This window comes from Ovis canadensis, chromosome 2 (genome assembly GCF_042477335.2).
Source record: "Ovis canadensis isolate MfBH-ARS-UI-01 breed Bighorn chromosome 2, ARS-UI_OviCan_v2, whole genome shotgun sequence".
Lineage (NCBI taxonomy): Eukaryota > Metazoa > Chordata > Mammalia > Artiodactyla > Bovidae > Ovis > Ovis canadensis.
The window spans coordinates 1,915,189-1,931,954 of NC_091246.1; the positions used below are offsets into that span (position 1 = coordinate 1,915,189).

The 16,766-nt window shown below is 57.7% G+C and overlaps 1 protein-coding gene across 5 annotated transcripts in view; it reads right to left on the bottom strand.

Annotated features, from left to right (window-relative positions):
• The window catches only part of EIPR1 (EARP complex and GARP complex interacting protein 1), a 67,693-nt gene that overhangs the window by 47,905 nt on the left and 3,022 nt on the right, over positions 1-16,766 (bottom strand). For 3 of the 5 annotated variants that reach the window (XM_069575190.1, XM_069575189.1, XM_069575188.1), the window contains exons 2-3: positions 10,474-10,557; positions 3,169-3,301 (exon numbers count right to left, since the gene is read on the bottom strand). In XM_069575190.1, the coding sequence (XP_069431291.1) occupies positions 3,169-3,301; positions 10,474-10,557 (217 nt within the window). Of the gene's footprint in view, positions 1-2,653; positions 2,709-3,168; positions 3,302-10,473; positions 10,558-16,766 lie in introns of those variants that run through there. The other 2 variants (XM_069575194.1, XM_069575195.1) reach the window with 2 other exon arrangements.

Consider the following 16,766-nt stretch of genomic DNA (forward strand, 5'->3'; position numbering starts at 1 on the left):
CGAACCCACATCTCTTATGTCTCCTGCATTGGCGGGCAGGTTCTTTACCACCAGCCCCACCTGGGAAGCCCATACAAAGCCTATACAACGAAGACATACAGATGGCCAACAGGCGCGAGAAGAGATGCTCAACATCACTAATTACTGGAGAAATGCAGATTAAAGTTATGTGGTACCACCTCACACCAGTCAGAATGGCCATCATCAAGAAGTTTACATATAATAACTGCCGGAGAGGGTGTGGAAAAAAGGGAGCCCTCCTACTGCTGGCGGGAATGTAAATTGGTGCCGAAGTGTGGAGAACAGTAAGGAGGAGGTTCCCCAAAACACAAAAACTAGAACTGTCATATGGTCCAGGAACCCCACTCCTAAGCAGATATCTGGGGAAAGAAAAAACCTCTTTATTCAAAAAGATATATGCCCGTCAATGTTCATCACAGCACTATTCACAATCGCTAAGACACGAAAGAGTCCAGATGTCCGCCAGCAGATAGACGGATGAAGAAGAGGTGGCACGCATAGGTACGGGAAGACTCGGCCACGGGAAAGGGTGAAGTGATGGCATCTGCAGCAGCAGGGGTGGGCCTGGGGACTGCCCGCTCAGCGAGGGGAGCCAGAGACACGCGCCCCAGGACGCCACCTGCACGTGGAAGCTGAGACAGGATGCAGACGAGCTCAGTTACAAAACAGAAGCAGACTCACAGACACAGGGAACAATACAGCCGGCTGTCAAGGGGGAAAGGCGGGAAGGGATGAATCGGGGATTTGGGACTGGCAGACACGAGCTACTATATGCGCAGTGCACAAGGGCCTGCTGTATAGCACAGGGAGCCATGTTTTCAGTATCTGTTGTAACAAACCATAATGGAAAAGAACACGCGGAAGAATACACACATACGTGCGTAACTGAATCACTTTGCGGCACACCAGAAACTGACACATTGTAAAGCAACTATAATTCAGTAAACAATTTTAAAAATAAGACCATAAGGCCTGCACAGCCTCTGCTCCTGCTGGGGACCTAGAAACTGGCAGATGTGCTAAGTTATACCACGGTCCCTTTCGGTGCTTACAAGGAGGAGGAAGAACTCCAGCCTCTGAAGCCCACACGGAACCTCTCAGAGTGATAAAAGGACACACTTCCTGCCCATAGCTGCACCCACTCCACACGGCATGTCACTGAGGGAGAAGTGAAAGGTTTCAGGCCTAAGAAGTGGCCCAGCCAGGGCACTGGGACCCCCTGGGTCACCTTCACCCCTCAGAGGAGCCCGCTTGGGCCTGGGGCACTGCTGCGGCCCTGATCACCCCCACTGGTGTGGACAGGGCAGGATGCTCGACCGCAGGCCGAGGGAAGAGGAGGCTGTCTCTGCAGGGACACCCGCCAACCCGTCGCCTGGAGACGGTGGCCGGACCTGGAGGCTGCCTGCAGGGAGGGGGGCCGGGGAGGGAAGGGCGGGTCATCGCCAAGCACTTCCAGCAACACAAGAAGCCTCAGTCCCCTAAACAGAGCCCCCACCTAAGGCTGCGCCGGGCTGCCCCTGAGCCAGGCAGAGAGCCGTCCTGCAGACCAGCCTGCGTCTGCCTGCCAGACGTGGGGACCTGTCTGAGGGACCCCGTGAGTCCAGGGCTCAGCAGATGCCCGGGCTCTGCCTGCCCTTTGGAAGCACAACGCTCACTGGACGCGACACGTGGCACTCTGGTTACTGAGAAGCGAGTGTGGCTGATGCGGTGACCCCCAGCACCCCGTGCCCGGCCCTGAACCCAGGAGCCCCGAGCAAGCTGCACGTGGAAGAGGGTCCCCGGGGATTACTGCCGACACGGCTCCCCCTCCGGCGGTTCCCCACTCACACGGGCCAGCTGAAGTCAGAATTGGCTCCTATCGATAGCGTGTGGGCACACGCTGCACTGTCCCCAGCCCTCCCGTGACCCCGACGGGCGCTGGACGGGTGGGAGGGCGGCTTGCTCGGAGGAAGTGTCTGAATGTCTAGGTTACTTCAACCTACAGCAAATTCGCTATCATTTTCCAAGAGAGAACAGAACTCTGCAAGATGCTGCCTGCCTGCAGGTTGTAGCGACGCAGGCTGTACACACGGTAAAGGGTCCCAGAGACAGGAGAGTGAACGGTGGACCGGGCGGAAGCCCGTGGAGGCGCGGCAGCACGCAGCCTGCAGCCTGCGCAGCAATGAGAGGCGTGGTTCCCGGACCCTGATCCCTAACGCAAGCCCACCGCCCTCTGAGGGTGCGGGAGAGTGAGGATGAGGGTGGCTGCGCCCCCCAGTGGAGGCCCTCAGGCTTGTCCCTCCCCTGCCCTGGGGTCAATGCTCAGGGCACAGCTGTGGTTCCAGCCTCCTTTCTTGGGCTCTGGACTATAATAACCGCTTATTACAGTCTCTCTCTACCCGCAGTATCTCAGCTTCTCTCTGAAGCAGCACTTCCCTGAGTACACAGCTTAGGGACCACACGCCCACCCCTCCACAGGCAGTCAGAACGCCGGGGACACTCACTCTCACTGTTGCAGGCCGTCCGCAGGCACCCAGACCCCAAGGGACACTCACTCTTGCAACAAGTGGTCCACGGGCACCCAGACCCCCAGGGACACTCACTTCACTGTAGCAGGCCGCCCGCGGGCACCCAGGCCCCTGGGCACACTCACCCTGGCTGTAGCAGGCCGCCCGCGGGTACCCAGGCCCCCGGGCACACTCACCCTGGCTGTAGTAGGCCACCCGCGGGCACACTCACCCTGGCTGTAGCAGGCCGCCCGCGGGCACCCAGGCCCCTGGGCACACTCACCCTGGCTGTAGCAGGCTGCCCGCGGGCACACTCACCCTGGCTGTAGCAGGCTGCCCACGGGCACACTCCCCCTGGCTGTAGCAGGCCGCCCACAGCCACCCAGACCCCCGGGCACACTCACTTCACTGTAGCAGGCCGCCCGCGGGCACCCAGGCCCCCGGGCACACTCACCCTGGCTATAGCAGGCCACCCGAGGGCACCCAGGCCCCCGGGCACACTCACCCTGGCTGTAGCAGGCAGCCCGCGGGCACCCAGGCCCCCGGGCACACTCACCCTGGCTGTAGCAGGCCACCCGCGGGCACACTCACCCTGGCTGTAGCAGGCCACCCCCGGGCACACTCACCCTGGCTGTAGCAGGCTGCCCCCGGGCACACTCACCCTGGCTGTAGCACGTGGCCAGCACGCCTCTGTCTGCCGGGCTGGCACTAATGTGCCAGATCTCCCCCGCCTGATGCAGGAGCACAGTTTTATTGATGATGTTGTTCTCGTCGTCAAAGTCTATGACGTGGACCTACAGACACAAGGAAAGAGCCGGTCAGAAGCTCACACACCTCCCACTCACCTTCACAGACCACCGAGACTGGCAGGAGACCCGGGCGCACCCTCGACACCGTTGCCAGCTCCGTTCTGTGCTGAAAGCATTCACTTCTACACAGGCGTCTGACTCTATGCCTCTCAAAAAACGAGCGTGGAATCCCCGCCAAGGATTAAGCCTGGGAGCGGAGGACCCTGCCCCCGCCACGCCCAGCCCTCCAGATGAGACGTGGAAGGCTCTGCCCGCGCCCCGCATCGGGCACAGTCAGGCCACGACCGGCGTCAGGGCCGGAGCCTCCAAGAAGGGGCCACCCGCCGTGACCGTCCCAGGCCTGCGGCTCGGCTGAGCAGGGCAGGGCGCTGCTGCCTGCCGAGGACCAGGCTTAGCCCCGACCGGGCCCCTCCGCAGCAGACACAACTCATGTTGGAAGCACCGAGGATGGAAGGGGTGAGAGAGCGCTGCACGTCAGGTCAGCACCGCTTAAAACGCTTCCTAAGGGCAAGGCCGACAGCCGTCGACGCCTCTGATCATGCGGCAGTGCCGACAGCGTCGTGTCTCAGCCACTAAATGAAAAGTTAAACATGCTGGTGCCACGCTCTTCCGGGTAATTTCTAGAGGAATGAAAATGATGTTCACGTTCACTCTCTTAACAACACTGGGGAAAATAAAATTCGCAGTTTTCTAACTCAGTTTATACTGATAATCATGGATCTGCACGAAGACCTATATCCAACCAGGAGTGCTCGCTGTGGCAGTGACTGCCACAGGGAAACACAGAAGCCACATGCGCCTGGCAACGGGGGCTGTTCAGGCGAACCGACCGTAACACAGCACTGTGGAGCCAGCTTCTCTTCTCTGGACACCATTCAGTGCCGGGAGGAGGGTCCATTACATGCATGAGGGTGAGAGGGAAAGTCCCTCAGTCGTGTCCGACTCTTCGCAGCCCCACCGACTATACAGTCCATGGGATTCTCCAGGCGAGAGTACTGGAGAGGAGCCTTTCCCTCCTCCAGGGGGGTCTTCCAACCCAGGGATCGAACCCAGGTCTCCCTCATTGCAGGCGGATTCTTTACCAGCTGAGCCACCAGGGAAGCCCAGGAATCGTGGAGAGGGCAGCCTATCCCTTCTCCAGCAGATCTTCCTGACCCAGGAATCAAACAAGGGTCTCCTGCACTGCAGGCGGATTCTTTACCAGCTGAGCCAGCAGGGAAGCCCAGGAACACTGGAGAGGGCAGCCTATCCCTTCTCCAGGGGACAGAAGGAAAAAAGAACCGGTAAAAGAGCCACGCAAACGCTCCAGGTGCTTTTTGCTAAAAAGTAAGCACATCCCAGACAGAGAATCAGAAAGTGACTGGTTTCCTTTGGGTGATGAAATTATAGAGGCTTTTCCTTTACTTCTTTGTGGTTTGGCTTTAGTTTTAAATTTTTTTCAAGCACTGTTTTACAGTCAGAACAAACACTAAAATGCTATTTTAAAACACGTTTCCATGACACCCGAAGCACCTCCCCCTGCTGGCCCAGGGCCTCTGGCTGTGTCCTTGGCTGCTTCCCTCCTATCACGTTCTCACATGGAATCGTTCCCCTGTGCCTCGAGGGCCGGCCTGGGCAGAACTCAAAGCCCACCACTGCCCCCTACAGCCTGTGCGACCCGAGCTGCAGTGTCCCGGAGTGCGATGACCGCGCAGGGACAAAGGTCCCGGGGTTGCTGGGACCACGCAGCCCGGCAGAGGCAGAGGCTGGGGGCAGTGAGGAGGTTAAACGCCAGCAACACAGCTGTTGATCTCTGAACCCATTTGCAGTCAGTTTCCCCAGCACTCACAGCCCAGTGTGGTGTTCACAGCGGGTCTGGGGATACTCCGGGTGGAGAGCTTCCACATAAAGTCCCTGACAGTCACAGTCACATGGGCACCCAGACTAAACGGCGACACACAAAACCAGCAACAATTTCTGTGTTGTAAGAGTGAGCAAGAAGCTTCTTTCTAAGTATCTGACACGTTTCCTCCTTATCAGAAAATCCGTGAGCGCTGAGAAAAGGATGCGCTGAGCTGTACTCCTCAGCCGGGAGCACCATCAGGACCCCCGCGTCGGGAGCACGGGAGCGCTGGTTTCCGGGTCCTCCTTTGGGGCCGTGGACCCGGGGGCGCGCACACCCTCCCCTGCACACGGGGCGGCTCCTGGCTGGGGAGCCGTCCTTCCAGCCTGACCCCTTCCCGCACTTCCCGCACCCGCAGAGACCCCGCACCCGCCTGGGGCAGGCTCCTCTTTTGCAGGGCGTCCAGCCAGGCTCTGTTCCGTGGTCCGCGCGCGGGTCTTCCTCCGCTCGCCAGCGAGGCACTCGGCGGGGAAACGTCAGCCTCCGCCCTCCACGGCAGGGGTGGGGAGGAGTCCACCCCCGCCAGGCCCACCTCTCCCAATCTGACACTCTAGTAATGTGCCCTTTAAGCTTCAGAGTCCAGGCTCTTTCCACACGTCCTCGCCCACAGCAGGCTCACGGCCTGGGCCCCGGGACACGTCCTCCGTCAGGTACGCTCAGGCAGGGCAGGGGGCGTCAGCACCGCAGACAAGCAGGGGTCGAGGCAATGGCGACGGATACGCCGCAGGCGCGTGAGCTGTTTGTGCCACGCTGGCTCCTCTAATCCTGAAAAGAGCTCGGTGGTGACAGGACGATCTATCATTACTAGCCACGGTTACAGGGGAAGAAACCGGGGCTGACAAAGTTGGAGCAGTGAGGCTCGTCCCAGAGCATGCGCCGTGGACCCCCACGCCACAACGCTGGGCTCCACACCACAGCAGGTCCGCGGAGGACCAGGCAGCTCGCATCCCAGCAGAGAGGCTGTGATCCAGCTGCCTACGCCCAGGGCACCGCCACGTGCACCGCTCACGTCACGTGCGCCCGCACTGACACGTGCAGTTGCAGGCCAGTTACAAAAACAAGTTACCTCATGGAGAAACACTACGGTTACGGCGAGGGCAAAAATGACGGGTATGAGGAAGACAGAGTAATTCCCGTTGGCTCCGAAGGGGGAACACGTGCTCGGCTGGGGTGCAAGTATTGCTTGAGGTCTTCACTGCCCCTGCTGAGCTTTTAAAATGCTTTTAATTGCTTGGAATGAAGCACAAGGGCTTCCCTGGCAGCTCAGCTGGTGAAGAATCCGACTGCAACGCAGGAGACCTGGGTTCGATCCTTGGGTTGGGAAGATCTGCTGGAGAAGGGAACGGCTACGCACTCCAGTATTCTGGCCTGGAGAATTCCATGGACTGTATAGTCCATGGGGTCGCAAAGAGTTGGACATGACTGAGTGACTTTGACTTTCAATGAAGCTCAAACTCATATTTTGACTTACCATTATTAAAATTTTACCGTTGGACTTAGCTGTGCAGAGCTAAGGGCATAGATAACACTCTGTAAGGGTTTAGGAGCCTGGGTTTTCAAACTTACTAGGAAGCCTGTGAAGGTGCTGTTAATCGAGGCCGCTTGAGTTCTCACAGATTTGGGGCTCAGAGAAAGCGGCCCCTGTCCTGAAAGTGAGCACGTGACCCCAGGCCGATGCACCCTGTCCATTTCATCTCTCACGGAACTCGGTAAACTCGAAAATTCAGAGGCAAAAAAAAATGTGGCAAAACTGGAAACTAAACAGCGAAGGCTCCCCCCTAGGAAATGTAAAGCATCGGCATCTTCCCGTGGAAGTCCTCCCGGCACCGACCGCGGCCCTCCACGGGGCCGCAGGGCAAGAAGCTTCGGCTCAGCCGCCCCCAGCAGGCGCCACGGCCTCCCCGCCGGCACGCCCTGCCTCTCGTCCGGATCCAAAGCCAGCTGTGCAGGCTGCAGCTCAGGAAGGCAACTCCTCAGGCAGGCAGGCTCGTGCCACGGTGATTCCAGGCGCTGCGCCCACGGCTCCTCGTGGCTCCCAGCTGAAGGTCTGGAGCCGCCCAGCCCCAGCAGGGCCCCTGGGGCTCTTCTGCAGCGGCGCCTGCTCACTTCACGTCTCTGTCACTTGCTGGGGATTCTCACAACATCTCAACCCTTCCACCAGCCAGGAGATTACCCTTACGAGGCTCCATCCTCACAGCCCCAGTGCCTTCCAGAGGGGCCCCTCCTGCCGCTGTCACGTCGGGGTTGGCTCCCATGTGCGGGTTTGGGGGGAGGACACAGCATTCAGCCCACAGCAAGGGGACGTGTGGTCAGGGGCCAGGGAAAAGCTGGGGCGCGAGCAGGTCAATGGGACAATCGGCCAGCTCACTCCTCGTGACCACACGTATACCTATAAGCTAGAAACACACGCAGCAGAACTGCTTCAAAAAGGACACACAGGACGCAATCAATACGGTGAGACCAGCGCTCTCAGACCACAAAGAGGGGAGCGATTCCTGAGAGTGAGATGGGAGGACGGGGTGGGGTGGGGGCAAGTGCACGTGGGGTGGGTTTGAGGCGCAGACCTGAAAGGGCCTCATGGAGACCCCACAGCAGTCAGCCTGGCCGCTCCTCAACGGGACAAGCAATGTGCAGGCGGCCTCTGCAGGGAAAGCCCAGTGCAGAAGCAAATAAACCCCCCAAAGCCCAGCTCCCAACCAGAGGAGCACCTCCCCCCGGGAGAAGGGGAGCCCACGACAGAGGAGGCTCCAGGACGGCCTGACCAGCTCTGACCACAGGCAGGGCCCCGGGCAACAGAAAAAGCACAGAGAATAAATCAGCTCATCAGACACAGAGAGGCCAGCATCTGTGACAGCTCCTGAAATTTTCAGGAAAAAGAGCTGAGCTGAATTAAGAGCATGGACTCCGGCCCCGGGCACTTCCCCGGGAATCGCCGGCTGCTGGGAGGCGCTGATGGCCTGAGGCGAAGCCTGGGGCCAGAGACCCTCCAGCAGCCCCCTTTCCCAGCAAGCGCCCAGCCTGGGCAGGGGCGGGGGGCTTCCAGGCAGGCTGGGGGGTCACGCGACGCCACTGTCACAGCTGCAGGGCAGGGGGCTTGGCCCTGGGGCCGCCTGGAAGGCCAACCTCAGCAGCCCGAGGGTCACAGTGCCGGCACGCGCGGGGCGGGGGAGACGGGGTGCTTAGTGGCCACCTCGCCACAGTCCAGCCGGGCCCCTGGGAGGAACCACGCAGCTACTCAGGGCCAAGTCTTCTGTTTGGAGATAGGGCCAGGGCACCTGCCCACCCCACACACTCCCGGGACCTGTCCAGTCCCCGTTCCCCCAGCGTCTGCCTTTGCCTCTCATCAGCTTGAGGCTGCAGGCGGCTGCGAGCGCTCCCAGGAGGCGGATGCACGCAGCACTCACACAGGGACACTCACGACTCGCTGGGTGGAGAGGACACAGAGGGAGGCCCGGACGCCCTCGCTGCGGGAAGCAGGCAGCACGGGGAAGGGGACAGGGCACTCGGGGAGGGGGCTCGCCACCTTAAAACACACGCGGCTCAGCCCTTGGTTGGCAAACTCACACGCGGCCAGAAAAGAAAACAAAGACTGATATTCTCCCGGAAAGGCCAATGGTACAGGCCCGGAACTGAGTGGAACTGAAAAGCAAGCAGCTGGGGAGAGGGCATTTGGTCGTGCACTGGCTCTGTGCCCGAGCCTCAGCGCTCCCACCACACGCTGCACTGGTCCTTCCAGAGGAGGCACGTGCCTCCCCACTGGCACTGGGTGCCTTCCTCCCCCCAGCCCCCCAGCAGCACCCCAGGCTCTTGCCTCTGGGACGGCCACGGCTAACTCATTTTCTAAGTAAATCAGTCCCATCGGACATCTTCCAGGAGAAAAGCAACACAAACAAACTCAGAAAACCAGAAATTATAAGGAAACAACTTACATCATACTCACATTCCCCGAAGATAACCACGGCACCGGGTTTGGGCCCTTTTGACCTATTTCTGGTCTTTATTCTGTGCAGAGATGCAATTTTGTACTTTATATACCTTTTTTATATAAAGGTACAGTTGACAGGACATTAGCTTCAGGCATACAATGGATTGGTTTGATATTTGTATAGACTGCAATTTTTTTTATTTACATACTAGTGATCACACACTACATACGATCTTGACATCTAAGAATCACTTAAGAATTTTTCAGCTGTGACGCTTCTGAGGAGCCTCAGCTTTCGTGAGCCTCAGCTTTCATGCAGGCAGTGAGTGAACACCATTCTGAAAGGAAGGAGATTCAGCCAGGGTAACCACGTGGCTCTCCCATCACAACTGGAAGGTCCTACTCTGCAATCTAACCTTTGCACAGTGTGACTGCCTCCCGTTTTCTCCCCACCCTCTGTACCGTCCCAATAATACTCCTTGTAGGTAAAGCTTTCTCGATGTTTTCGGTGTATGGAATACAGGTTAAATACTGTGAACATTTACGTGTGAAGCTCTAGACGGGTATCGCCAAATGACCTCTCAGTGACCGTGCCAACACGAAGTCGTGCCTCCGCACAGGAGTGGGTTCACCACGCCCATCCGCACCAGACAGTCCCGCAAGGCGACTGACACCAGCCCCTGGGGGCGGGGCTACGGAGGCGGGCTGCGCCACGTGGCACGGCCTCGCCTGCGTTCCCCCGGGGTTGAGGAGGGTAAGTCTCCGCAACATCCCCGCACCTGCCTCCATGGCTCCGCCGCCACTTGAGGACGAGGAAGATGAAGTCCGGCGAGGTTGGTCCATTCGTTCAAGGCCAGACAGCTGAGGTCTGGCCGAGGCCAAGCTGAAAACCTGACCTCGTGAGAACCCAATATTCTTTCTAACCTAGAGACACGGGCCACAGCCTGTCTCTCTCCCTGGATCGAGCATCAGTGACGGCCTAGACTCCACGTTGAGACGGGATTACGGCCTCGTCCAGCCTCAGCTAGAAAGTGCCGTGAGCCATCAAACCAGCCCTCCACAGGCCGGGGTCGAGGGGTGACACCAACCAGGTACCCTGGTGCCCTCGACCACGTGCGCCGGGACCCCAATGCACACAAAGCGCCACACTAGGGCTGCGGCGCTGCAGAGAACGCTTAGATTCCCTCGTCCAGTCGCTTCGTACAGGTGGCTATGTAAATCCCAGTGAAAGCTCTGTTGTTCGCGTGGCATTAATTCTCATGTGCGGCTTGAAAAATCAAGAACAAAATGGCTATAAAACTAAGAACAGGCTTGGTAATTAACATGCATCCATTTGTCAGAAACACTTACCTGATTATCATACTTGAGAGACTGCGTCCCAACCAAAAACCGGATGGCGTCTGTCTCCGCAGTCTGAGGCGTGAGGGCCCGTGCCTGCAGGGGGAAGGAGAGGGCACACGTGGTTGGAGGCGGATGGACAGACCACGCAGGCCGCGCCGCCTCCACCGCTGCTGGGGAAGCCCCGGGGGCAGAGGGTCCGCCAGGCAGCTTAGAACCGTGCAGGAGAAGCCCTAGACTCTTGTACAAGCTGTGACCCAACTGCGCTTCCGAAGGATCTGGAAACAACTGTAATTGGACACAAAAATTAAACAGTAAAGATATAAACCGTTTTTAACAAAATTATTTAAGTCATCGACTGGTTTAACAAATTATTCTTCAATAACAGAGCAGAAGATGGCTCCCACTGAGGGCAAAGCAGGGGGTTTGAGCCAAGTCTCCTGCAGAGCCAACTGGAAAAACTCAATCCAAAACCCTGAGCTTGTTTCAAGGCTTCAGGAAGCTGCCACAGGCTGACCTGCAAGGTCCAGCAGTGGAGGAAGCTGGGGGCGGGGCTGACCGCCTGCCCACGTTCACCTGGGCTTCGCCCCACCCTCCTCAGACTTCCGGAAGCCCTGTAAGGGCAGGAAGGGGCGTGAAGAGTCTACAATCCCAAAGCGCCCGGGGAACACGGCCTCCGAGGTAGGGAAGGTCGGCGCTGAGAGAAGATGCTGAGGAAGACGCTGGCGGCCACGCCCCAAGCAACGCGGGGACCGTGCGGGAACCGCCGGAGGGGGCAGCCAGAACAGGGGTCCCCCACACGCCGGGGCGCCAGCTAGAGCAGGGCGGGGACCTCCTGGCATCTCAGGAGGCCGCCGGAGCTCCATGGGGGCAGAGCAGGGGGCTGCCCTGGGGGCCCCCAGGGGAAACGAGCGCTGCAATACCCGGAGCCGCGAGCATGCGTCAGCCTGGGCCAGGTCGGGCTGCCTCCGCCTGCAGAGCCCACAGCGGGAGGACTCAGCACTGGAGCTCCGCAAGGAGGACCGCAGGGAGACAAGGGAAAAGGCTTCAGGAGGTGCAGACGCCAGGCGGACGGGCCACGGCAGGGCCAGAACCCACGATCAGACACAAGGACACTCACAAAACTGGAGAGCAATCACCTCCTCAAACGAGAGGGAGAAGAACAGACCGGAGAGGCTCGGCAAGGCCACCAAGACAGCTGAACCTGAGCCGGCGTGGCGCGGGGGACCGCGAACCAGACCCCGTGCCGTGCAAGGACAGAAACCCCGGAAGAGGAACTCCCGCAGCCTCGGAAGACGCCGCAGGTCTATGAGATGGAACTGTGAGACGGCTGGCCCTGAGCCTCAGTTCATCAGGTTAAAGGCAGCGAGCGTCCCTGTGCGTTGGTTTGGAAGCAGCAGATCCACTGGCGGATTGACGACGATTACTGTTAAGCCCTAAAATATCAGCCTACAAAACGAGGGCGACGGCGCCCGACCACGGCCATCTCGGGCAGTTGCTCTTCACTGTGGTGACAGAAACACAGGAACTTAGGCACCGGCTCAAAAGCACGCAGGACAAGGGAGGGGAAACTCCGGGGAGAGAAACCTGGCGCTGTGAGCACCGCTAGTGAGCAAGGCATTAACCGGAGAAGCCAAGACACACACAATAAGGCACTGAGCCTATACTCACTGTCCCCAAGCAAAAGTCCTGAAATGCCGGCTGCACACGGCAGAGCGCCCTCCTCGAATCAGCAGTCAACATAACATTCTGCAGTTAAAAAACGAGAAACCTGAGCAAAGATTTGGCAAAAGATTGTGATTAACTGTTGGGAGTCTGACGGGAGACAGGAGAGCAGGGGAAAAGCCGAAAATCCTCAGACGCCACGGCGTCCAGTCACCAGGCTACGTCCGGGAGGTAAGAGCAGGCAGGTCAAGACCAGAAGAAACACCTTCGGAAACGCTGAGATAGGTTATTCTCACCAGATAAGATGGAAGGGGAAGGTTTAGGGTCTGCTGATTTTAACCAGACTTTCAGTAACTGACTTAAATGCCTTGAAAGCACTGCTTGTTTCTTTAAACACACAAAAAAGGACGAAAACCATGAACACAAGTCAAAGGGCTGGAGAAAGGCGAACGTGCTCGGCACCTTCTCATTTCAGCGGCCGCTCTACACTGCTCTTCTGCCTCTTATCGGCACAGCGGTGCCTCCTTTTACCCTCCAGACCTCGTGACCTTCAGGCAGCGGTCAACGTCTTGCTGCATCATTCTGCCGAGGACACCAGTTGTCTCTCTGTCCACACTGCTTGCTGAACAGGGCAGGCAGGCGCGAGCGGGGACGCTGGGAGAACCCTCGAGGGGCCGAGGGAGCTCAGACACGGGGGCCGCAGCCGCAGCAGCGGACACGCTGCGTTCCCTCCTCTCGGGGCTGACCCGGCAGACACAGATGGAACGCAGCTTCAGGGGCTTTCAGTGGAGCTTATATACGCTTACAGACAGCTTATATGTGCTTCCCCGTGGCCGAAGGGGTACACGGCGACGCACACGCGCAGCGCTGTGAGTGATCCCAGCTGTCACAGAACCGCACTGACAGACCGCCGGGCGAGAGCAAGAGGCTGTGGGCCAAGAGGGTCTGGCCACCGCCCCCTTGGCCAGTGTGCTCCTTCCCCACAGTCTACCCACTCAGGGTCTCTGGCCTCAAAATCTGCACACAGTCCATCTTTGTGATACCTCCTTGGTGAGTAACGCTGACCCTTGAGCGGACATTCTGCAACAGCAGCAGATGCTGCAGCAGACAGTTCCGTCCCCAGACGCAGCAAACTCAGTGTCGGCTACCACCTGACCTCGTGCTGCAGCCCTCACCCTCACGGGGCTGGAAGGGCCTCCCAGCACACGTGGAGGGACGCCATCCCCATGGCCAAGTGCAATCCGCCGGCTGTCCTTGGGAGACGGCAGGAAAGCCTCCGCGGGTTTTATTGCTGCCGCCACTACTGCCGAGTCGCTTCAGTTGTGTCCAACTCTGTGCGACCCCATAGACGGCAGCCCACCAGGCTCCCCCATCCCTGGGATTCTCCAGGCAAGAACACTGGAGTGGGTTGCCATTTCCTTCTCCAATGCATGAAAGTGAAAAGTGAAAGTGAAGTCGCTCAGTCATGTCCGACTCTTCACAACCCCATGGACTGTAGCCCACCAGGCTCCTCCATCCATGGGATTTTCCAGACAAGAGTACTGGAGTGGGGTGCCACTGCCTTCTCCGACAGGTTTTATTAAAGACCTTCAAACACCCCACAGGCGCTGGGCCCTCCCCCTCAAAGAGGGAATCTTGTGGCATTCACAGCCCACACACGATTCCAAAGGCTTTCAAACTGTCCTAAATCTGTGAGAAAATTCAGAGGTTAGTAGCACATCACAGACACAGCCTGAACAGCACACTGTCCTAAACCTGCATCACAGACACGGCCTGTACAGTGTGCCTCCACGTAGGGAGGGATCCAGTTTCCAAAGGTAAGGACACAGCCTTTACCGTAGACCTCTGCACAGGGAGCCATCCAATTTAAGGACCAGCCCGTGAAAGGCATCAGAAGGAAGGTCCACGGGCGCCATGTCGTCTTCTACCGGACCTGCTTATACCGTTTGCTGTGGCCCTTCCAAACCGAGCGTCTGCCGCTCTGGCCTCAGCTGTCTCCGTCGCTCTAGGAGCGGAGCAGCAGCCCCCGTTCCTCTTTGATCTCTGTCAGCTCCCGCTGCCAGCACATCGGCCCAGACGTGCCTCCCCTTTGCCTGCTGCCATCCCTAGACGCTCCCAAGCCTGCCACCCGTGCAGGGAGCAGTTAGGAGCCGGAGAGGCGGACAGGGCGCTGCTCAGAGCGGCGGCCCGCGTGCTGCTGCGAGACGCCCGCCCTCTCCCAGAGGCTCCTGCACCTGCCGGGCCAGAGCAGAAGCCGAGGGCGCTGCTCTCCCCATCACCACCCAGGCCCTCCTCGCACTGTCTGCGCTTCACCTGCCCTCCTGAGCGCCCCCTCTGGCTGTCCACAGGCCCAAGGGGCCCTCGGGGCTTCGCAGGCGTGGGTTCAGCAGGCCTGACCCAGCTCTAAACTCTCTGCTGTGGCTGCGTTTTCTCTTTTTCTCTGCTGGGGCGGGTCCCGCGTCTGGCTGTTCATCCTGCTGACTACGTCAGCTGTCCCACTGCTCCTCGCTGTGCACACTGTCGGCAGAACCCAGGGTGGGCACAGCGCCAGCGGGGAGCCTACAGGAAAACTCGAGGAGCTCTAAGAACTGCCGACATGCTGATTCTCTCCTGACTGGCGCAGCAGCCGCAGCAGCAGGAAACACCATATTCCCTTGGGGCTGACCCAGCGGACGCAGTCATCAGGCAGCCTCAAGGGCTTAAGTGTGCTTACAGAACAGACATGGCGGTGGCCAGGTGGGGACATTGACAGGCACAGAGCTGTAAGTTATCTCTACTGTTACGGAACCACGTACTACCAAATGTGGGGCGAGAGAGCCTGAGCACCACCATCTTGGCTAACTTGCTCTTTCCCCACACGCAGTAATTACTCTTCAGATTCAAGAAAGCCGGGGCCAGAGAGCTGTGTGAAGAAGCGCGACAATCAGCTCCTTCTTTTAAGATAAGAGAAGATATTCAGATAAAATACTTGAGACCCAAGGCAAGAATTCACTCCACTAATTTGCCCAAAATCCCAGGAAACAACATTTTAGTTACCTCAAACATCCAATACCAAAGATCAAAACCTCTAGGTTACTTGGGGGATTAAAGAGATTGAAAAGTCATTAAGAAGCATGGGATGCACGCTACGGAGCGCAAGGTCAGGGAAGCGCCTCTCAGCCACAGACGCCCTCTGGAAGCACCCACGTGTGCACCTCCGGAAAGCCCATCTCAGCCAGAATCCCTGTCACTCACTAGTTAAGAGGACTCCAACCACAGGAAAAATAACGTCTAACAATACGACTCCCACGCTAGTAAAGTAATGCTCAAAATTCTCCAAGCCAGGCTTCTGCAATACGTGAACCGTGAACTCCCGGATGTTCAAGCTGGTTTTAGAAAAGGCAGAGGAACCAGAGATCAAATTGACAACATCCGCTGGATCACTGAAAAAGCAAGAGAGTTCCAGAAAAACATCTATTTTCTCCTTTATTGACTATGCCACAGCCTTTGACTGTGTGGATCACAATAAACTGTGGAAAATTCTGAAAGAGATGGGAATACCTGACCACCTAACCTGCCTCTTGAGAAATCTGTATGCAGGTCAGGAAGCAACAGTTAGAACTGGACATGGAACAACAGACTGGTTCCAAATAGGAAAAGGAGTACGTCAAGGCTATATATTGTCACCCTGCTTATTTAACTCATATGCAGAGTACATCATGAGAAACGTTGGACTGAAAGAAACACAAGCTGCAATCAAGAGGAGCTAAAAAGCCTCTTGATGAAAGCGAAAGAGGAGAGCGAAAAAGTTGGCTTAAAGCTCAACATTCAAAAAACGAAGATCATGGCATCTGGTCCCATCACTTCATGGGAAACAGATGGGGAAACAGTGGAAACAGTGTCAGACTTTATTTTTCTGGGCTCCAAAATCACTGCAGATGGTGACTGCAGCCACGAATTAAAAGACGCTTACTCCTTGGAAGGAAAGTTATGACCAACCTAGATGGCATATTCAAAAGCAGAGACATTACTTTGCCGACTAAGGTCTGTCTAGTCAAGGCTATGGTTTTTCCAGTGGTCATGTATGGATGTGAGAGTTGGACTGTGAAGAAGGCTGAGCACCGAAGAATTGATGCTTCTGAACTGTGGTGTTGGAGAAGACTCTTGAGAGTCCCTTGGACTGCAAGGAGATCCAACCAGTCCATTCTGAAGAAGATCAGCCCTGGGATTCCTTTGGAAGGAATGATGCTAAAGCTGAAACTCCAGTACTTTGGCCACTTCATGCGAAGAGTTTACTCATTGGAAAAGACTCTGATGCTGGGAGGGACTGGGGGCAGGAGGAGAAGGGGACGACAGAGGATGAGATGGCTGGATGGCATCACGGGCTCGATGGGCGTGAGTCTGAGTGAACTCCGGGAGATGGTGATGGACAGGGAGGCCTGGCGTGCTGCGGTTCATGGGGTCGCAGAGAGTCGGACACGACTGAGCGACTGAGCTGAACTGGCTGCACAATGTGCCTGATGTCAGAACTACACAGAAGGCATGTGCAGTGTTGAGCCCGGCGCCCAGGACACAGCTCTGTTCTCGACTGGTCGCTAAGGCATCAGTCTTGAGTGATAGACCACGTGTGTGAAAGTCGCTCAGTCGTGCCCGACTCTGCG